Below are 21,638 nucleotides of genomic sequence, written 5' to 3'. Positions count from 1 at the left end.
AAACAGGGTGCAGTATTCCAAATGTGGCCTTACCAAGGCCTTGTAAAGTGGTATTAATACTTCTCGTGATCTTGATTCTATCTCTCTGTTAATGCAACTTAGCACTGTGTTCGCTTTTTTGGCAGCTGCAGCACACGGCTGGCTCCTATCTGCTTCCTCCATTGATTTTCCTTGTGAGAAGCTCCCTGAAAAGTTTGCAAATGACAATCACATAACCTCAGGATGTTGCTTGCTGGTTACCCTAATTTTGATCACATGCTATTGGCTTAAAAACACAGTCGTCATTTCTGCATTTTTCAATAGATAAGACTGAGAGAATTAGAGATCCAGTAGTCCTAGGCTCTGCAACAATTGGATTCATAATTTCCATTAACAGTATAACCAAGTTGGAAGGGACATTGGAGGTCTTCTAGACCAGCCCCCCTGTTCAAACAGGAGACCCTATATCATTCCAGACAAGTGGCTATCCAATCTCTTCTTAAAAACCTCCCGTGATGGAGCATCCACAACTTCTGGAGGCAAGCCGTTCCACTGATTGTTCTCATTATCAGGAAATTGCTCTTAGTTAGAATAGAATAGAGCTGGAAGGGACCTTGGAGGTCTTCTAGTCCAGCCCTCTGCTCAAGCAAGAGAACCTGTACCATATCAGATAAGTGACTGCCTAGTCCAGGGGTCTTCAAACTTGGCCCTTTTATGACTTCTGGACTTCAACTCCCAAAATTCCTCAGCCAGCGTGTTTGGCTGAGGAATTCTGGGAGTTGAAGTCCACAAGTCATAAAAGGGCCAAGGTTACCTACCCCTGGTCTATCCTCTTAATCAGGGGTCTTCAAAGTTGGCCCTTTTATAATTTATGGACTTCAACTCCCAGAATTCCTCAGCCAGCGTCCACAAGTCATAAAAGGGCCAACTTTGAAGACCCCCTGGTCTAGCCTCTTCTTAAACATCTCCAGTTCTAGGTTGATTCTCTCTTGATTAGTTTCCATCCATTGCTAAGCAAGGTGGTTTTTTTAATGCAGTTGCATCCCATGTTATGAGCTTTTTTTTTTTTGCCATGGATGTTAAGCGAATCACTGCAGTCATTTAGCAAATCCAGCTTCCCCATTGACTTTGCTGCTTAGAAGCTGGTGAGAAGATTGAAATGTTCAAGTGACTCTTAGATGCTGCAAGAGGTATAAATATCTGGTAGTTGCAAAGTGCCTGAATCGCGATTACATGACCACAGGGCCAGTCTTTAGACATTTTTTTTCAGTGCTACTGTAACTCGGAATGGTCACTAAATAAATGGTTTGCAAGTCAAAGACTTATCGTACAAGCAAATTGGGGGATCGCCGATTGATACTTTAGCACGCTGTCATGATTGCACCCATTTAATAGAGGACAGGCTTGTGCCACTCCAGAAACTATGGTCTATTTAATAAACCATGGTTAGACACAACCTGACTTTGATCATCTTTGTAAGCTCATCCATCAAGGACGGCACTTGGCTCCCAACACCTTGGGGACAAAGAAATTAAAATTAAAGAATCTCTCCTTGTCTGAAACCTCAAGAAAAGCTCCCGGCTTCATTGCATTAAATTTATTTCTTAAAAATTTAAAAAAAAGCCAAATACATATTTAACACCAGCGCAATGCCAATCACGAGCACTCGGTCCACCTTAAATTGCTTTTCCAAGCCTAGGCTACTACGAGCCGCTGCGGATTGGCTGAAGCAAGGTAGGCAAGCGGCCAATCAGTCGCGTCGGATCCCACACGGGTCTATGACGTCAGGAGCAGGGATGGCTAATCAAGAGAAAGCGACCAAGAAGCTGGAGGCTTAAGCGGCCGGGGAAGGGAGGGGCTCGGCGCGAGCTTCCCCAGCAGAATTGTGGGTAGTGTAGTTTTGGCCTGTAGAAAATGTACTTTTTCTGCTGTTGGTCTTGCCAACGGGGCACGTTTTCCCACTAGGATAAATTTACTTGGATAGCAAAACGAGCCTTTATTTGTAGCACATTCGACCTATTTTCCAGTGTTTCTTCAGCATGCTGGCAAGGGAATTCTGGGTGGTGAAGTCCACCCATTGTAAAGTTGATCAGGTTGAGAAACACTGGGCTACAGGAAAAATACACATATATTTTATATGCAATGCATATCTTATATAGGTAGTCCTCAACTTACAACAGTTCATTTAGGGATGGTTCAAAGTTCCAATGGCTCCGGGAAAAGGGACTTAGGACCATTTTTCACACTTAACCACGATGACAGCATCCTCACAGTCAGGTGATCAGAATTCAGATTCTTGGCAACTGACTCATATTTATGACGTTTGCTGTGTCCTGGGGTCACGTGATCCCCTTTTGCCACCTTCTGACAAGCAAAGTCAATGGGGAAGCCAGATTTACTTTGTTGTTGTTGTTGTTAATTGCAAAGTCGTGTCCGACCCATCGCGACCCCATGGACAACATTCCTCCAGGTCTTCCTGTCCTCTACCATCTTCTGGAGTCCATTTAAGATCACACCTACTGCTTCAGTGACTCCATCCAGCCACCTCCTTCTCTGTCGTCCCCTTCTTCTATTGCCCTCCATCTTTCCCAGCATTAGGCCCTTCTCCAGTGAGTCCTTCCTTCTCATTAGGTGGCCAAAGTATTTGAGTTTCAACTTCAGGATCTAGCCTTCTAAAGAGCACTTGGGGTTGATCTCTTCTAGGACTGACCGGTTTGAACGCCTTGCAGTCCAAGGGACTCGCAGGAGTCAGATTTACTTACTCGCCCATATTATTAACTTCACAAGTGCAGTAATTAACTTAACAACTGTGTCAAGGGAGGTCGTAAAATGGGACAAAACTCAATGAACAACAGTCTCATTAGCGGCAGAAATGTTGCGGTGCTTAAGTCTGGAGGACTACTGGTAAACATTAGATACACACGCAGGTATTTATAAGATTTGGGGTTTTTTGCATATAAATATTTGCTAATAAATAAATAAAATATGCTTTCTCTCTCTCTCTTAAACATCTCCTGGATAGCTTGAGAGACTGCAGGTCAAACCTGAACCACCAATTTATTTAAACCAGAATTGTGGCCAAATAAGTTCCTTAAGTCTCCAGAGCCTTGAATGTTTGTGTCAAGTCCTCCATTTTTAGCACCTGGCTGGCCTAGAAATGTATGTGATAGTCCCTAACTTACCGTCACAACTGAATCCAAGATTTTGCTGGTTTCCTCGTTGACTTTGCTTGTCAGAAATTTGCAAAAGGGGTTCAAATCTCACCGGCTCAAGGTTGACTCAGCCTTCCATCCTTCCAGGGTAGGTAAAATGAGGACCCAGATTGTTGGGGGCAATGTAAATATATATATACATTGCTTACTGGTGTACACCGCTTAGAGAGTGCTTGCACTTAAAGCGGTATATAAGTCTCATAAATAAATAAATATGAGTCAGTTGCCAAGCGTCTGAATGTTGATCGTGTGACCACGGGGATGCTGCAACGGTCATGAGAGTGAAAAGAGGTCCTAAGTCACTTTTTTCAGCACCGTTGTAACTTTGAACCGCCACTAAACGAATGGCTGCAAGTCCAGGAGTGCTTGTGCTGTTTTCATCTGCTTAAAATTCGGAACTTCCAAACCAGCAAATTGTCACTTGTCGGTTGGCTTTCTGGAGAGCAGGATGGCCTACTAAACCCGGGTTGGTGGCTTCCCACCACCCGTAGGCAAGGCTAAAGTAGAGTTTGCGCCGAGTTTGGCTCATGCTGGGTTGGCTTGTTGCGAGTTTGGCTCACGCTGGGTTTGCTTGTGGCCTGCCAAACAAGCATATTGGGTTGGGCGGTTGTGGGAACGCAGCCAATTGCTGCCCCCCCCCCCAGACAAAAGGCATGTTTGTCTAAATCTATCCAATAGGAGCCGACCCCCCCTTCTTGGGATGGGGGCAGCAGGAGGCGATTCCCCCCCAAAATGGAAAAAGAGTTAATGAATGTGGGAGAACAGAACGAGAAAACTGCTGTGGCGGCGAACTACGTTGCCCACAAGCCCTTGCGCGGCTGGAGCCGTGTCCCCGCTTCTCTCCCCGCCTTCTCCTCCCCGCGCTCCGCCCTGTCAATCAAAGTAACGTGGGCTCCCAGCCTGCTCGCTCCTGATTGGCCGCTGGCTCTAATTGCAACCCATTGATCTCACCCAGGCGAGGTTCTCCTGTTGGCCATCAATCAAGCATTAGCGGGGAACGGCGGGGAGGGAAGCGGGGTGGGGGAGGAGAGCAGACGGGCTGCCGATCAAAAGCCGGCGCTCTCCAGGGCTGCCTTCCAAAAAACCTGTTTGGCTTCGCTTCGCCTTGCCCCGAAGCGCAGAAGCAGACGCCGCTTTGCAAAAGGCCCGCCGGGGAAGCTTGCAAAGCAAAGCAGCGCGCCCAGCGTGCCTCTGAGCATGGACAGAGGGAGCGCCGTTCTCCCGGGAAGGGTCACCGGCTTGGAGGCCAGCCCGGGGGGAGGGACGGTAGGGGAGGCGTGGGAGAACTCGGGGGCTGGGTTCACATGATCTCTAAACCCGGGTTAAGGAGAACAGGAGGGCTGCGTTCCCCTAAGTGGTTTCCACTCCCATCGAGGGAAGCAAGAGGGAGATAGGGTGGATTCCCACGGAGGAATCGGGATCCGGGTAGTCCGGTGTTTTTCAGCCTTTGCAACTTGAAGTGGGGGCTGGATTTCAACTCCCAGAATTCCCCAGCTAGCATTTGTGACTACAATTCCCAGGAATCCCTAACAGGCAGTGGATTTCAACTCCCAGAATTCTCTAGCCAGGATTTGTGGACTGCATCTCCCAGAATTCCGCAGCCAGCATTTGCGACTTCAAATCCCAGGATTCCCTAGCAAGCATTAGTAGATTTCAACTCCCAGGATTCTCCAGCCAGGATGTGTGGACTTCAACTACCACAATACTGGGAGCTGAAGTTCACACATTTTCAAGTTGCCAGAGTTGAGAAAAACTAGAGCAGGGGTCCCCAACTTCCAGGCCGCAGCCCGTTCGGAAAAGGGCCGGACTGTGGAAGTAACAGGTGGGCGGGTGTGGAACTCCACTTGTGCAAGCAGCGGGCGAGTGCATGCGTGGAGCTCCATTTGCATGAGTGGCAGTGCGTGTGCCCACTGCTTGTGCAAATGGAGCTGTGCATACGTGCACATGCACCACCACTCACACAAATGGAGCTTCACCCATGCGCTCACCCGCTGCCTTTCCACAGAGCTGAAAAGGTTTGGGGATTGCTGAATTAGAGTACAGATAGTCCTTGACTTACAACCATTTGTTTAGCAACAGTTTGAAGTATACGACTGCACTGAAAAAGGTGACTTCCAGCCAGTCCCTCCTGCTTATGTCTCTGGATCCCAATGATCCCATAATCAAAATTCCAGTGCTTTGCAATCTGCTTATATATTCATTTTTATTGCTACATCTCAGGGTCCTGCAGCTACTATTTGCGGCCCTCCCAGCCGGCTTCCACAAGCAAAGTCGATAAAGTGGTTTTGCTTAACAACCATTTGATTCACTTAATGACTGCAATGATTTGTTTAATAGCTGTGGCCAAAAAAGATAAAACTGAGTGCAACTCACTTAACAGCTGCTTGTTTTACCAAGACAAATTCTGATCCCAATTTTGGTCCTAAGCTGAGAATTACCTGTAGGATGAACAGTGAAAATTACATTGATGAAGTACATTGTGGTTTAATTAACCACAGTGGCTGAGTGCATTTGCATAACCCAGATAGGCATGTCAACTTCAGAAATGTATTCACGCAACCTGCTAAGCTTAGTGTCAATCCACACTGCTTATTCTAGATTCTAGAGTAAAACTTACTGTGATTGAATTCACAAGACAAATAATACAGTGGCTTGTTTAACTCTCTTCTTTGAAACCAATCCCTGTGATTTGTAAACCATGTTTATCACCTAATGATTAAAGGGTTCTACCCAATTCAAACAATCGAAATTTGGCTTAGCAAATGCCAAATTGCTACACTGCCAAGCTATGACTTGTTTTTAACATGGTTTATTCATCTAAGGCCCAAAGGTTGGGTTTATGCAACCTGCTAGATCCAAACCAACCTGCAGGAATGACTTAGCGTAACGTGTGAATTCGGCTAGAGCTTTTCGTCTGAATCAATTCACAATGAGATAGTCCTTGATTTACGACTTAGAAACAGTTCAGATTTATGACAGACCTGAAAAGGGGGATTTATCAATCAGATCTGAAGTTACAATGGTCAGTTTCTGCCCACAGACACGCGAGTCTAGTTCGGGAGCTTGGAAACCTGTAGTAATTTCAGTGAAATCACACCCATAAGCAAATCATTGGCTTGCCTAACAACTGCAATGTTTGCTTAGTGACTAGGGAGTCACTTAATGACTGGTGATTTGCTTAATGATCACCACAACGTTGTAAAAATGTGGGTTGGTCACAAGAGAGACCTGTTTTGCAACCATTAGGACTTAACCTTAACTGTGGCAACGCAGGAACCATCTGTATTACTCTCCTTGAAAAGAAAATGTTAACACATGGGAAGGAAGAGTTTGAGTGTGACTCAAGATTTATTTAACGTCTGCATTAATTAATTAATTTAAATTGTTAAATTAATTTAACTTCTGCAACGTGGAAGAAGACCAGCAAAGCCTTCCTGGTTGGGTAAAGACAGGGGTCTACAAACTTAGCAACTTTTAAGACCTGTGGATTTCAACTCCCAGAATTCTTCAACTAGCCATGATAGCTGAAGTTTTAAAAGTGGCAAGTTTAAAGACCCCCAGCTAAAGAGGTCTTGAGTTGGGTACAATGACTCCGCAGCAGGAACAATGAAAAAAAAGAATAGTGGGATGCTCCCAATTTTCCTGAAATGCCAGGGAATTGACAAAGGATCAAGGGAGTCAAGATGGCGGCAGCATTCATGCAGTTGTATTTCCAGCAGAGGAGATCTGTTCCTTCTCTTTCTCTCTCCTTCTTTCTCCTTCTCTCTCTCTCTCTCTCTCCTTTCTCTCTCCTCTCGGTCTCTCTCTCCTTTCTGTTTCCTTTCCTTTCCTCTCTCTCTCTCTTTCTCTTCTTTCTGCTCTCTCCTTTCTCCTCTCCTCTCTTTCTCTCCTCTTTCTTTCTCTCCTCTTTCTCTCTCCCTCTCCTCTTTCAATTTCCTCTCCTTCTCTCTCCTCTCTTTCTGTCTCTCCTCTCTCACTCTCTCCTTTCTATTTCTTTTTCTCCTCTTTCTCTTCTTTCTCTCTCTCTCCTCTCTTTCTTTCTCTCCTCTCTCCCACAGAATTCCCCAGCCAGCCATGCTGAGGAGAAAGGGAGAGGTTTCCATACTGAGCTACGTTGGCTCAGGAATTCTGGGAGTTGAAGTCCACCAGTCATAAAAGAGCCAAGGTTGCCTGCTCCTGAACCATACAGAGGGAGGCCACACACGATTCTCCTTGAAAAAAAAAAACAGGATTGCTTCTTGAAAAAAAAAAAAAACGGGATTGCTTCGGTGCATTGTGTGAAGGAGAACAGCCGTTGACACTGCCCTGCAGAAAAGGGGGAGGGGGCAAAGGCTGGAAACATACACACACACTTCCCTAAAAGCCAGTTGTCTTGAATTCTCCAAAGCAGCTGCATGGGCTAAATATTTCATAGGTCGTGTTTCCTCCTAATCTTTTATTAATCCCGTTTCTTGCGGTTGCCAAAAGCTGGCAGCTCGCGTGGGAGGTGTGTGTGTGTGTGTGAAAATTGGAAGCTCCCCCTCCCTCCCCCGTGTGCCTGGGTATCTTGAGGTGTGGACTACAACTCCCAGAATTCCCCAGGCAACCGAGGAAGATGGCGCAGTTCGCCTCAAGGGATGGTGACTGTGCTGGGTGACTTAAAAACTGGAGGAGAGGACACTTTTCCGTCGTTTCCCCCCCCCCCCGGGCCCTGCACCATCCCCAAGGACTCTGGGTAGTCCTCGATTTATGGCCACAGTTGAGCAAGGGAATTGTTAAGTGAATTGCGCTCAATCTTATGACCTTTTTGCCACCCTTCAGCAAATCACTGCAAGTTGTTAAGTGAAGCATGCACTCATTCAACAAATCTAGTTTCTCTCATTGACTTTGCTGGTATCCATCCATCCATCCATCCATCCATCCATCCATCCATCCATCCATCTATATCTATCTATCTATCTATCTATCTATCTATCTATCTATCTATCTATCTATCTATCTATCTATGTAGGTCTTTGGTTATTCGGGTTTTCTCCCGCGTAAAATTGGAAGTGTCTTGGTGACGTTTCAACGAAGTCCCATTCGTCATCTTCAGGCTGGTGTTTTCAGCTTCGTGCTTCGAGAAGCAATGTTCCTCGAAGCACGAAGCTGAAAACACCAGCCTGAAGATGACGAATGGGACTTTGTCAAAACGTCGCCAAGACACTTCCAATTTTACGTGGGAGAAAACCCGAATAAGCAAAGACCTATCTATCTATCTATCTATCTATCTATCTATCTATCTATCTATCTATCTATCTATCTATCTATCTATCTATCTATCGTGGTGCAGTGGTTAGAATGCAGCATTATAGGCTGACTCTGCCCACTGCCAGCAGTTCAATTCTGACTGGCTCAAGGTTGACTCAGCCTTCCATCCTTCCTAGGTCGGTAAAATGGGGACCCAGATTGTTGGGGGGCAAATATGTTGACTCTATAAACCGCTTGGAGAGGCTTGTAAAGCACAATGAAACGGTAGATAAGTCTAAGTGCTATTGCTGTTGTTACCAGATCCTGGATTAAATGGGGGCTGCCTAGCGTGTGAATCTGGTTCTTATTTACAGGTAATCCTCAATTTAGGACCACAACTGAGCCCAACGTTTCTGTCACTAAGCGAAACATTTGTTGAGTGAGTTTTGCCCCATTTTGCAACCTTTCTTGCCATGGTCGTTAAGTGAATCGCTGCAGTTGTTAAGTTAGTAACATGGTTGTGAAGTGAATTTGGCTTTCCCATTAACTTTGCTGTCAAGAGCTCGCAAAAGGGGGATCATGTGACTCTGGGACTGTGCAACCGTCATAAATACGAGTCAGTTGCCAAGCGTCCGAAACTTGATCACGTAACTGTGGGGATGCTGCAACAGTTGTAGGTGCGAAAAGCAGTCATAAGTCACTTCTTAAAGTGCTGTTGTAACTTTGAACGGTCACTAAATGAATTGTTGTAAGTCGGGGACCACCTGCATTTAGTTATATACATCCCATCTTTATTATTTCCACAAATAAAACTTTTATGCCCCATCAGCCGGTGGGCCCTGTTTAGATTTCAGCCGTTTATTTATTTATTTATGAGACTTATATACCGCTTTAAGTGCAAGCACTCTCTAAGCGGTCTACACCAGTAAGCAATGTATATATATATTTACATTGCCCCCAACAATCTGGGTCCTCATTTTACCTACCCCGGAAGGATGGAAGGCTGAGTCAACCTTGAGCCGGTGAGATTTGAACCGCTGACCTGCTGAACACAGTCAGCTAAAGTGGCCTGCAGTACTGCACTCTAAGTGCTGCGCCACCTCGTTGCACATATCCATGTAGGGAAACCGACCCACTGGTGTTGTAAGCCCCATGCTGTGGCTTGTGTTATTTGCAACACCCCCTAATTTGGAGGTGCAATGTCTTGGGGTGACAGGGGCTCCCACATTGGGCAAAATAACAACCCAGCTTCCCTGGTTTGGGCTTGGCAGGCGGCGGGAAGCAGCTGCTGTGGTTGATAAACCATGATTTGTGGTTTCCCACAAGGACAGCTCTGGCCAAGGACCCCAACGTCGAAGTGTCCCAACTCTGCCAATTGTGGTTTATCCAATAGAGCACATGGCAGTCTAACACACCAAGCCAGGGGTTCTCAACCTGTGGTCCACAGACCCCCGGGGGCCGTGATGCTGTCACGGGGGGGAGTGTCAAACAAACAAAGTGGGGGGGAAAAAAAGCAAAGTCTTGAAGAAATGTTATGATTTAAATCCTGAGTTACTGTAAGTCTTGAGGATCCATGTCCACAAAAAGTATTTAAATATGGTCCGTGGCAAAGTTGAGCACCACGGCCCCAAGCCAAGCCTGTATCAAAGTACAGGTAGTCCTCAACTTACAACAGTTCATTTAGTGACCGTACTTTAAAAAAGTGACTTATGACCATTTTTCACACATATGATCGTTGCAGCGTCCCTCATGGTCATGTGATCCAAATTCAGAACGCTTGGCAACTGGTTCATATTTATGCCCGTTGCTGTGTCCCAAGGCCACATGACCCCCCTTTTGTGACCTCCTGACAAGCAAAGTCAATGGGGGAACTCGGATTCACTTAACAATCGTGTTGCTCACTTCACAACTGCAGTGATTCCCTTAACAACTGCAAGAAAGGCCGTAAAATGGGGCAAAACTCACTTAACAAATGTCTCACTTAGCAACATAAATCTGGGGCTCAATGGTAATCGTAGGTTGAAGACTGCCTATACTAAATTAAGGTCCCTTCCAACATTATTATTATGGATCATCGCACAGTCAGCCAGATGTTCAGACTGGATTTGGCATTTTGTCTACCTATCGAGTCCTTACCCAGGACCTGGGATAGGCAGATGTGGATGTTTGATGGTATTACAGATATCGTCGCAGGATGGAAGCAGTTCCTAGTAAGGCCGCCTTTTGCAATTGACTAATAGCGAATTTGTTAATGCCAATGGTGTTCAAGTGGTGCTCCAGTTGTTTTGGGATTGCACCCAAGGAGCCTATCATTATTGTGAACCTCAGTCAACTGAACATTCAAATTGGCTGGCGCTGATTGTTGACACGGGTTGCTACCAGCATCCTAGGTATCAACCAGGTATCTCCTTAAAATGTAAGATGTTCTGAGTAGTGTAGGTTTTTTTAACATTGCTGGAGTTATTGCAGGAAGCTGCAGTTTCTTGATGTATTTTGCAAAGGTTTTGGACATAGTTCCCAGTGCCCCGATGACAATGGGTATCACTGTTACACGTTTCATCCATAATCGCGCAGTTTCGATGGCCAGGTCGCGATATTTCGTATTTTTTTCCAGTTCTTTTTCTTCGACTCTGGCATCTCCTGGTACGGCGATATCAATCAGCTGTACGCTTCGGTTCTCTGCAACTGCGATAGAAGAAAAGTTGTTTACCTGTCACAAAGATAACCAATAGCGATAGGTGCCTTGGGTGCCATCCCAAAACACCTGGAGCACCCCTTGAAAACCAGCGGAACTGACAAATTCTTCGTCAGTCAATTGCGAAAGGCAGCTTGACTTGGAACAGCTGACATCTTGCAACTTAATATCTCTAACTTCATCAAACGTCAACATCTGCCTATCCCAGGTCCTTGGGAAGGACTCACTGGACGAACAAAAATGCCAAATCCAGTCTAAACATCTGGCTGATTATATGACCAAGCATAATAATAATAATATCAATAGCACCTCTTCTCCTCCCACCCCCTCACTTTGACAGAGTTATTTGGTAGTTTCCTGCTCAGGACTTCACAATTTCTTAGAGGCTTTTAGCGCCCAGCAGCTGCCAGATTTACACACATTAACCATCTCCAGCTTCCCTCAGGGCCTGCTAAAGTATCAGGACATCAAGCCTGTCCCCTCCCCTCCCCAAACTCAGTTTCCCATGTGAATTGCAATTCTTTCCCTGAGGTCCCTCTGAGAGAATATCTGCTGGTAAGCTTTGCTGGCTGGAACATGTGGCCCTGGGCACCTGATTGGCAGTCAACAACCTCACCCAGGCTTGAGCTTAAATTGTGGGGCGGTGAGGAGGCTCCCCCCCCCCTCCTTAGTGGTGGGAGCAGTTTTAAGAAACAGAGGGATACGTGACTTCATTAACTTTCATACTGTTCAGGCAGTGGTTCTCAACCTGTGGGTCGGGACCCCATTTGGGGTCGAATGACCATTTCACGAGGGTCGCCAAACAATGCAGTCCACCATTTTCCCCCCCTTTTCCTTAGTTGTGCTACTCCCTTTTATTCTATTGGCTTTTGAAAGCCAATAGAATAGACTCTCTTGAATAGAGTCTAATTCTATTGGCTTTCAAAAACCAATAGGAATTGTCCAGGCTGTCTCTGCCCTGCTGAGCCTGCCAAAAGTCCCATTCTGCAAACGGTGCTGCACCAGTAGTCCTCGACTTACGACCGGTTGAGTAGTCCTCGACTTACGACCGGTTGGGGTTCGCGGCATTAAAAAGGTTGAGAACCACTGCGTTAAGGTGACCAACTTTTTTACAGTGAAAAGGACACAAATAAATTGAAGAAAATATATCGTAAATAAAAGAATCATTTTATTCATTGCAACAATAGTACAGAATACACTATAATATGATAAATGCATAATAAAAACATTTGTAACAATAACATTTTATATTGCAATTATGCTTACATGCTGCACCCCCGCCCACAGCCGCCCCGCCAGCACTGCTGCCCCGCTGTGTAGAGCGGGCCCTGCGGCTCCCAAAGCACCAGCTGCGTCGGCTCCAGCCCTGGGGGGCAGCCCACCATCAACACACCCCGCCTGCAGCCGCCCCACCAGCACCACCGCCCACCCTGCGCAGCCCTGTGTAGAGCAGGCCCCGCAGCTCCCACAGCACGGGGGGGGGGCAGCCGGCCACCGCCACCCTCACACCCCCATTCGCAGCAGCCCTGCCGCCTCTGCCTCTTGCGTCTGCAGCCATTATTGCCCTAGCAGGGCCGAAGATCAAGAGAAAGTTACCGTGGCATCTCCTCCAGGTATCTTCGGGACTAACTAGGGGATGGTGTAGTTGGGTAGCAGGGAGGGGTGCAAAGTTCCTGCCAATTCGCCTTCGCTGCAGACAACTTACATGTGCCAAGTTTGCCGGCCGGGTGTTTTGGCGTGCTCAGCAGCAATTCCTATTGGCTTTCGAAAGCCAATAGCGGGAGTAGTACAGCTCATGCAAAAGTTGAAAAAAAAACCATCAAAAAAAGGTGCCGGAACGCCATTCTGAGCGTTCTATGAGGGAAAAAATAAGCCCTGCAGATTAGTCTTCAAATATCGAAAAGGAGGACATGCAGGAGGACACTTTTTGAGGGAGGACAGAACTCACAAAAGGAGGACTGTCCTCCCTAAAGGAGGACGGTTGGTCACCTTAATACCGTTCTTAATTCTCTGATAATAGACTTAGAGTTCTAAGATGGCGGTGCCTGGATCGGCTGTGGCTGCCATTGGCTCTCGAAGGTGAAAAGTTTTGGGAGGGATATTAAGGGATATAGGAAGGTTTCAATGTGTTTGAGCAATGTGGTGGAACTAAGGTAACATGCGACATATGACCGACAATCTTTGCTGGCATGGCGAGTTTCTAGCTGTTTCAGAACTGTTGGTGAGACCGTTAAAAGTCGTTGGTGCTGTTTGAAATTGTTCGGCCGGCAGCAAGGTCTGACTGCTGGCCCAGCGACAGATTCAGTTGCAAATCAGGGCTGTTTCCGAAGGAGGCAGAGGAAGAGAGGTCCCGAGGCTTATGGAGTGAAGGAACTGGATGAGGCTGTCGGCTGGCCCAGAGGATGGGAGAGAGTCTTTTGGAGTTGTTGTTGGTGGCAGCATGCTCCAGGAGCAAAAAGAATCAAGGCCTCTTTAAGGAAAAGGTGAAAGAGACAGGATCAGAAAAAGAAAAGCAGGCGAGGTGGTCATGCAGGAATACAAGCTAATTTGAGGGCTAATCCTCACAGAGCTCCGTTTCCATCTGTCCTGTTTGCCATTGTTCACTCCCTAGAGACTAAAATGGAAGATCTGTAACTTGAGCTGGCCACAAACAAGGAGTGTATATCGGAGTTGGTGACCCTTTGAGAGCTGTATGCAACGAAATTTCATTTTGATGTATGCCGATTGGTGTACATTCAAAGTGACAATAAAGTTGTTGTTGTTGTCATACCGATAGAGATATGGGAAGCTCATTGGTTGCCTCAGGATTGCAATGATACATTCAATTTTGCAGCTACTAAGATTGTTGGACGAGCAGATACAAAAACAGCCAGGGAAGTGATTGAAGCCTGGAAGATAGGCCCCTCTTGGTCAATCAACAAGATTTACCACCAGCTTATCAAGTCCTTAAGAGGCCAGAGCTTGGCAGCACAAAGAAACAACAGCCAACAATAGCCAGCCATCAGCACCCCAATCCACAACTAAACCCCCCCCCACACACAACAGGCACCATATAAATACCACACAGAATAGCACAAAGCACACATTGTGGAATGGTGGGGACTCCATCAGTGGAAGTTTTCAAGCAAATAGTGGTTAGTGCAAAGTCGTTATAAACCAGGGTCATGTGATCACAGAATGCTTCAAACAGCCATAAATGTATCCTGGTTGCTGAGCACCCCAAATGTAGTCATGTGACTGAAAGAGGGGGAGGTGGCCATCCGAACTTCAAAGGTAGGTCATAGGTACCCCCCAGGTAGGTCTGTTGGAACTTGAAATGGTTGCTAAGCAACCGGTCCTACATTGAGGAACCCTTGTAGCCTGGCTGGGGAATTCTGGGAGTTGAAGTCCACAAGTCTTAAAGTGGCCAAATTTGAGGACCCCTGGTCTAAGGCAAAATGCTAGCTAGGGAATTCTGGGAGTTGAAGTCTATCTAACTTAAAAGTGCCTGAGGTTGAGAAACACTGATCTAAGGATTCCTGCCATAGGGAGGAAGTTGGGCTACCTGACCACAAAAGTCTAAAATATATGAAGAACGATTACAGGAATTGGGTATGTCTAGTTTAATGAAAAGAAGGACTTGGGGTCACATGATAGCAGTCTTCCAATATTTGAAGGGCTGCCACAAAAAAGAGACAATCAACTTATTTTCCAAAGCCCTGAAGGCAGGACAAGACACAACGGATGGAAACTAATCAAGGAGAGCAACCATCTAGAAATGAGAAATTTCCTGACAGTGAGAACAATTAATCGTGGAACGACTTGCCTCCAGAAGTTGTGGGTGCTCCATCACTGGGGGTTTTCCAAGAAGAAATTGGACAGCTATTTGTCTGGAATGGTATAGGGTCTCCTGTTTGAGGAGGGGGCTGGAGTAGAAGACCTCAAAGGTTCCTTCCAATTATAGGAAGGAAGGAAGGAAGGAAGGAAGGAAGGAAGGAAGGAAGGAAGGAAGGAAGGAAGGAAGGTTATCTGATGGAGAAGTTATGAGTGCTTCATCACTGGAGAATTTTAAGGACAACCACTTGTCTGAAATGCTATAGGGAAGAGGCCCCCAACCTTTTGGGCACCAGGGACCAGTTCCATGGAGAAAGGTTTTTCTGCGGATCGGAGAGTGCGTGGTTTTGTGAGCTGCCTGCATCTCACAGATGGGGCTTTGCTTGTTTGTGCGGACCGGTTACTGGCATGCCGCAGCCCAGTACTGGTCCACGGACCAGGGGTTGGGGACCCCTGCTATAGGGTCTCCTCTTTGGGCAGGGGGCTGGACTAGAAGACCTCCAGACCCCCTTCAAACTCTGTTATGCTGTCCCTTCCATCCCTAGGATTGTACACTCGCAACGGAGGCTCCTCTCCTGAAGATCTGAGCAGGCAGATCCTTCCTGGTGGGCTGGAAGAATCAATCCAGATCTGATCCTTCATCAGCCAACGCCAGCCGACTGAATCTTGCCAGCTTTCTGGCAGACTAAGCCTTCCTTGGCAGCGGCTCGGCCTTCCGAGATTGCTGTGGGCCTGCCTGCTTGTGCCGAGGATAGATTTGTGAAACTGTTCACACGCTCTCGGCTCGCTAGAAGCTGGCTCCGCGCCCGTCAGGAGTCCTGCTCCTGAGCTGGCAAAGGCAACTGGCAATTTATCTTCCCTCGCTCCCCCGTCCTCGTTGCTGCTGTAAAAGCCTCTTGAGTGGGGTTTCAATTATTGACGATCTGTTCCTCCCCCTCCCCTTTTCCCAGCCAGCGCATGCATTAGCCACATTTCGAGAGAGAGGAAGGAAGTCACGCCAGCCAAACGTTCCCCCATTGTCCTGCTTCAGAAATGCACCAGGGCCATCAATGCCGGGCAAAAATCCAGTAGGAAGAGGAGGGGGGGGGGGAAAGGAGGAAGATTTTGTCGGCGGCTGGATAGTTTTCAGCTGTCGGTCTCAGTTCCAGGGGGATAGCTGAGCTTCTGGCCAGCCTGCCTTCTTAGGCCCAGGGCCATACGCTTGGCTACGGTTTGCCTCAGGTTGGGGTCATCCTTGCAGATTAGCGACTTAATAGTAGCTTGCTTGGATCAATCACAAATGTTTGGGTTTTTTTCTCTTCCTGTTTATTTTTGTCAAGATTTTTATCCCACCTTCGTTATGGTTAGAAGTCATTCGAGGTGGCAAAGGTGCTAATATTCTTCCTCCTCCTATTTCCCCCACAACATCACCCCTGTGAGGCGAGTTGGGCTGAGGGAGGGACTGGCTCAAAGTCACCCAACCGGTTTTCATGCCTAAGGCGGGACTAGAATTCACTATCTTCCTGGTGATTAGCCCAAAGTCATCTGGCTAGCTTTTGTGCCTAAGGCGGAACTAGAATTCACCGTCTCCTGGTGATTGGCCCAGTCACCCAGTCGGCTTTCATGCCTAAGGCAGGACTAGAATTCCCAATCTCCTGGTGATTGGCCCACTCACCCAGTTCGCTTTCATGCCTAAGGCAGGACTAGAATTCACTGTCTCCTGGTGATTGGCCGGTCACCCAGTTGGCTTTCATGCCTAAGGCAGGACTAGACTTCCACTCTCCTGGTGATTGGCCCAAGGCAGGACTAGAACTCACTGTCTCCTGGTGATTGGCCCAAAGTCACCCAGCCGGCTTTCATGCCGAAGGCGAAATTAGAATTCACCCTCTCCTGACTTCTAGGTCAGCCTCTTAACCACTTCAACTTTTAATTTATTGATTTCTTTGTTATTTTGTTGGTCTACTCCAGCACGCATTTGAAGGCCCTGACAAAATTGGGCTGCGGGGGAGCAGAAAATGTTAAAAATAACTGTTAAAACTGGGACGCAACTAATGAACTATGAGATTTCACCTTTAGTCTCCATCTTATGGGGTTGGGAACCAACAGCTCTTGAATTATTATTCCCTAAGTCCCTTTTGACCTTCTCCTAAGCAGGACTGCTGGAAACAGAATCTCCGAGTTGGCAGCAGATGAAAACTCTAGCATAATCTTTAAAACAGGAATATGGGTACTCGAGTTTTAACTGCCTTTCAGCGGCCTCAGACTGGACACCATATGCCAAACATGGCCTCCCTAGTGAGGTATAGAGGGGAACCATCATTTCCTGTTAACTCTGGACCTATCTGTGATGATTCCCCCGGATGTTTCCCCGATACTTCTCCAGATGTCAGTTCAGACAAGGGTGAACCAATTCCCGGCACATCTGGAGTGGTCAGTAGCTCCAAGCAGCCGTCTCGAGAGAGATTTGGCTGAAGCACGGCTACAGGAGGACAGCCCTGAGGCTTCAGGTGAGGAAAGCAAGCAGCTGCAGCCTGTCAGCGATAAGGAAGAGGAATTGCCTTCTGAACCTGATCCAAGAACACGTAGGGCAGAGAAAAGGCAGGAGCAAAGGTCAGCCAGATTACTCACGAGAAGAAAGCCTCGCCCTCCTTGAAGGGCTGCACCAGAAGTAGCTGTTTAGCAGGCAGACAGATCAAGACGATGCTGGGAACGTGTTTGTTTCCTTGCTGTGTGTTCTTACCTTGAACTTCGGATCATGTCTCTTCATCTGTTGCCTTTGCCTTGCCGGTGGACTTGCCTTTGTCTTGCAAACTTGCTTTTGTCTAGTGCAGAGTTCCCCAAACTTTCCGGCTTGGCGGCCCAGAAGGAAAGGAAGCATCAGAGAAGTGTGCACACACATAGCCCAGGCACACACGCACAAACCGGTATGCACATGGAGGCGGTGCTAGCATGCATATGTATGCGCAAGTGGACTGTGCACCCATGATGTGCGCATTGCCGCCCACCCACATGTGAAAATAACCAAAAGCACAGGTACAGGATAGGTGGCACTTGGCTCAATAGCAGTAGCAGAGAGAGATGTAGGAATCCTAGTGAACAATCGCTTAAATATAAGCCAATTGTGCTGCAGCCTCAAAAAATAGCTAATGCAATCCTAGGTTGCATCAACAAAGGATAGTGTACTATCCCACGCATGCACGAGCACACACCACAGATGTAAAGAGTCTTAATTCCAAACCTGAATTCCCCAGCAATTACCGGGCCGGCATCAGCTCAATCCCAATTAGTTCTACAGGCTACTCAAATGAAGCCAATACTAGTCCTCAAAGCAAAGGCAAGTCTAGTCCACTAGGCCAAGGATCCCCAACCTATGGTCCACAACCCGGCCTGTTGGCCACCAGGCCCCACGAATAGCTGACGAGCCCTTCCCCACTCGCAAGCACTAGCGGCCCTATTTCCACATGCATGGGGACGCTAGCACCATCTCCAGTGCCACGTGGACACCAGTGGCCCATTTATGCATGCGGCAACGTGCGTGCCATGGATATAACAGCTCATTCTCTAAGTCAGTGGTTCTCAACCTGTGGGTCGGGACCCCATTTGGGGTCAAATGACCATTTCACGGGGGTCGCCAAACCACGCTGTCCGCTATTTTTTTCCCTTTTCCCTAGCTGTCCTACTCCCTCTTATTGGTGGCCACACCCACTTGGGGGTCACCACAACATGGGGAACTGTATTATGGGGTCACGGCATTAGAAAGGTTGAGAACCACTGCTCTAAGTGAAAAATCTGAGGAATTCTGGGAGTTGGAAGTCCAGAAGTCACAAAAGGGCCAAGTTTGAAGACCCCCGTTCTAGAGTTCTAAGTGTTATCTGCATATTTGACGAGTTCTCCTGCTATCCCCTCAGCTGTTTATGATGTTGAAGAGTATTGGGCCTAAGACAGGACCTTGGGGTACCCCACTGCATGCTTCCTTCCATGTAGATATAGTACCATTGAGATTTTATATGCTGAGTGTTATCCCAAGCAAAAAGTTTGACATGGAAACAAACCTGGTTAGACTTGTTTCTATAAAGCCAAGATCAATCCCCTTTGGCTCTTTTGTCACCTGACCACTGATTTGATAGTGCAGTACCGCCCCTTGCCAACAGAGGCACTCAAATGGAACACTTGATAAAACCACAGTGCCCTCTATTGGTGTTACAGTCAAGGGAGGGTTCCAAACACCATGTTTTTATACAACACTTTCATTAGAGACTTTTAACCAACACATTTCAACAATAATTTTATTTTCAGCCTCAGAAGTCTGAGTGCGGGCCAAAATAAACAAAACCGAAGGGAAAAAAAGGAATCTAAAGAGGCAGTAATGAAGCGGTCGCAGTTTAACCAACAATCTGATTTCTTTATTTGAAAAGGCACAGCTATTACATCTTGAATACAGAATTTGTCTTCAGTTCCTCTTAATATAGGGTCAAGTGATTAATAAACACACGGAGCCAACAAGATTTCTCTCTCTCTCTCTCTCTCTAAAGGAATATATACAAACACGAAAAATTCTCTTTTGTCGTAAAATTTATTTGGGGAATCGGAGGGGGAAAAAAAAAAGTCGAGAACTAGCATACGGAAAGATAGAATAGCTGCAAGGATCCTTGGGGTGTTTTTTGTTTTAAGCAATTAGAAGGGGCATTCAGGAGCCCCCTCCCCTTCACACCCTTTTCCATCCCCCTCAAACCCCCCCTAATTTCAAACCAACTGGCTGACTAATCCACCTTCGAAAAGGGAGTCCAGCCGTCTGTTTGAGACAGTTTCCAAATTCCAGCTTTTTTTTTTTTAACTCGAAAAGGGAGGGCAGGGAAAGGAAACAGCAAGGCAAGGCTTAAAAACAACACGCCATTGAGAGGTTCACCCAGAGGCAGAGATTACCCAACTAATATATTTATATATTTATATATATTTATATATATATGTATATATATAAAATTTTTGCTTCTGTGCTACCTTAAAAACAAGAGACATGCATAATGACAAAGGTGCTTGCTTAGCTAAAAACAGTGCTGGTGGGAGCAGAGGAGGGCCAGCGATAGAGAGGAGTCCAGCCGGGTGGGGGTCTCGGAGGGGGCTTCACAAAGCCCAGAAAATGTTGCTTGGAAGTGTTTGGGGGTCGGGGGTCAGTGGCGATAGGGATCAAATTCAAAGCAAAGGATTCTGCAGAGAAGCAGCCCCATGGCAGATGTGTGCGAGGAGGGAAAAACAAATTAAACGACTGATGAAGAATCCAGTGGGATTTGGCGGCTTGCAAATTGCCCAATGCCTTGCACTGGTAAAGTCTGACAGGGGTCAGCCCCAGCCAGAACCCTTAAAAATCCCGACCTGGCTTGCCTTCACCAGTGGGAAGCATCCATTCACGTCTGGCCATTCGCCTAATTGCCCAAAAGCAAACGGATCACCCTTTTAAGGCGGGATAGCCTTTAAGAAGTGGATGCCGTTGCTTTGAGTACAATCGTCCTCGACTTACGACCACAAACGACAGCGGAATTTCCACAGCTAAGCAAGGCGGCTGTTCAATCACACCCGGTTTTATTATCCGTTTGCTGTGGCGGTTAAACAAATCACGGCGGTTGTTAAGCGAATCATGCAGTTCTTAAGTGAATCCGGCTTTCCTTCTCAGAGGCCAGCTGGGATAAAGTGGCAAAAGGTGGTTAAGGACAATCACTTCCTGAATTTTCTGAGGAGCAGAAGCCAGAGTTAAAAGGGATGATGGTAGAGGGCAGTGGTCTTCAAACTTGGCCATTTTAAGACTTGTGGACTTCAACTCCCAGAATTCCTCAGCCAGCCCTGGCTGGCTGAGGAATTCTGGGAGTTGAAGTCCACAAGTCTTAAAATGGCCAAGTTTGAAGACCCCCGGTATAGGGTTTCCTGCTTGAGCAGGGGATTGGACTAGAAGACCTCCAAGGTCCCTTCCAACTCTGTTATTATGTTAAAACATGACCCCAGGATGATGCACACGCCGTAAATGCATGCCAGTTGTCAAGCATCTGAATTCTGATCACGTGACCACGGGGGATGCTGCGTATGGTCGTGTAAGTGCAAGGGCTGATTGTAAGTCACGTGTTTCAGTGCTGTTGCCATTTTGAATGGTCACTAAATGAACGGTTATAAATTGAGGACTAGCTGTAATGCCTTTCCTGGCTGAACGCAGCTGCTGAGCACTTGCAAGTAAGGGGGAGACTGCTGGATCTAGGATTTATTTTTTTTGAGGGGGGGGGAGTCTAATCCACAAGGGGGGAATTGTGCTGTTGGGAGGATTAGCTGGAGACAGACTCAAAAACCCCTAGAATACAGATAGTCCTTGATTTACGGCCAACAATTGAGTCCAACCTTTCTGTTGTTAAGTGAGACATTTGTCACGGGGGTTTTGCCCCATTTTACGACTTTTCTAGCCAGGGTTGTTAAGTGAATCATTGCCGCTGATAAGTTAGTCACATGGTTAAGTGAATCTGGCTTCTCCCATTGAGTTTGCTTGTCAAACCACGTGACCCCAGGACGCTGCGACCGTCGTAAATGTGTCAGTTGCCAAGCGTCTGAATTTTGATCACGTGACCCCGGGGACGCTGCAACGGTCATTAAGGATGAAAAAAAAGGGTCATAAGTAACTTTTTTCAGTGTCGTTGCAACTTGGAACGGTCACTAAATGAACTGTTGTAAGTCGAGGACCACCTGTATCCAAATGGTGAAGATTGGGGAACGGAAAG

At 46.9% G+C, this 21,638-nt stretch overlaps 1 protein-coding gene across 3 annotated transcripts in view; it reads right to left on the bottom strand.

Moving 5' to 3' along the window:
• TLE2 (TLE family member 2, transcriptional corepressor) overlaps window positions 1-18,512 on the bottom strand; it is a 77,660-nt gene extending 59,148 nt beyond the window's left edge. For all 3 annotated transcript variants that reach the window (XM_039319299.1, XM_039319301.1, XM_039319300.1), the window contains exon 1: window positions 17,627-18,512. In XM_039319299.1, the coding sequence (XP_039175233.1) occupies window positions 17,627-17,785 (159 nt within the window). In that variant the 5' untranslated portion in view covers window positions 17,786-18,512. The remainder of the gene's footprint in view (window positions 1-17,626) is intronic.
• Between the last annotated feature and the right edge of the window lie 3,126 nt (window positions 18,513-21,638).

Source organism: Crotalus tigris, unplaced genomic scaffold, assembly GCF_016545835.1.
Source record: "Crotalus tigris isolate CLP2741 ecotype Arizona unplaced genomic scaffold, ASM1654583v1 scf7180000022970.308977840:1548163, whole genome shotgun sequence".
NCBI classification, from domain to species: domain Eukaryota; kingdom Metazoa; phylum Chordata; class Lepidosauria; order Squamata; family Viperidae; genus Crotalus; species Crotalus tigris.
The sequence above is the reverse complement of the archived record's forward strand: the minus strand, read 5'-3'. Positions and strand labels throughout refer to the sequence as shown.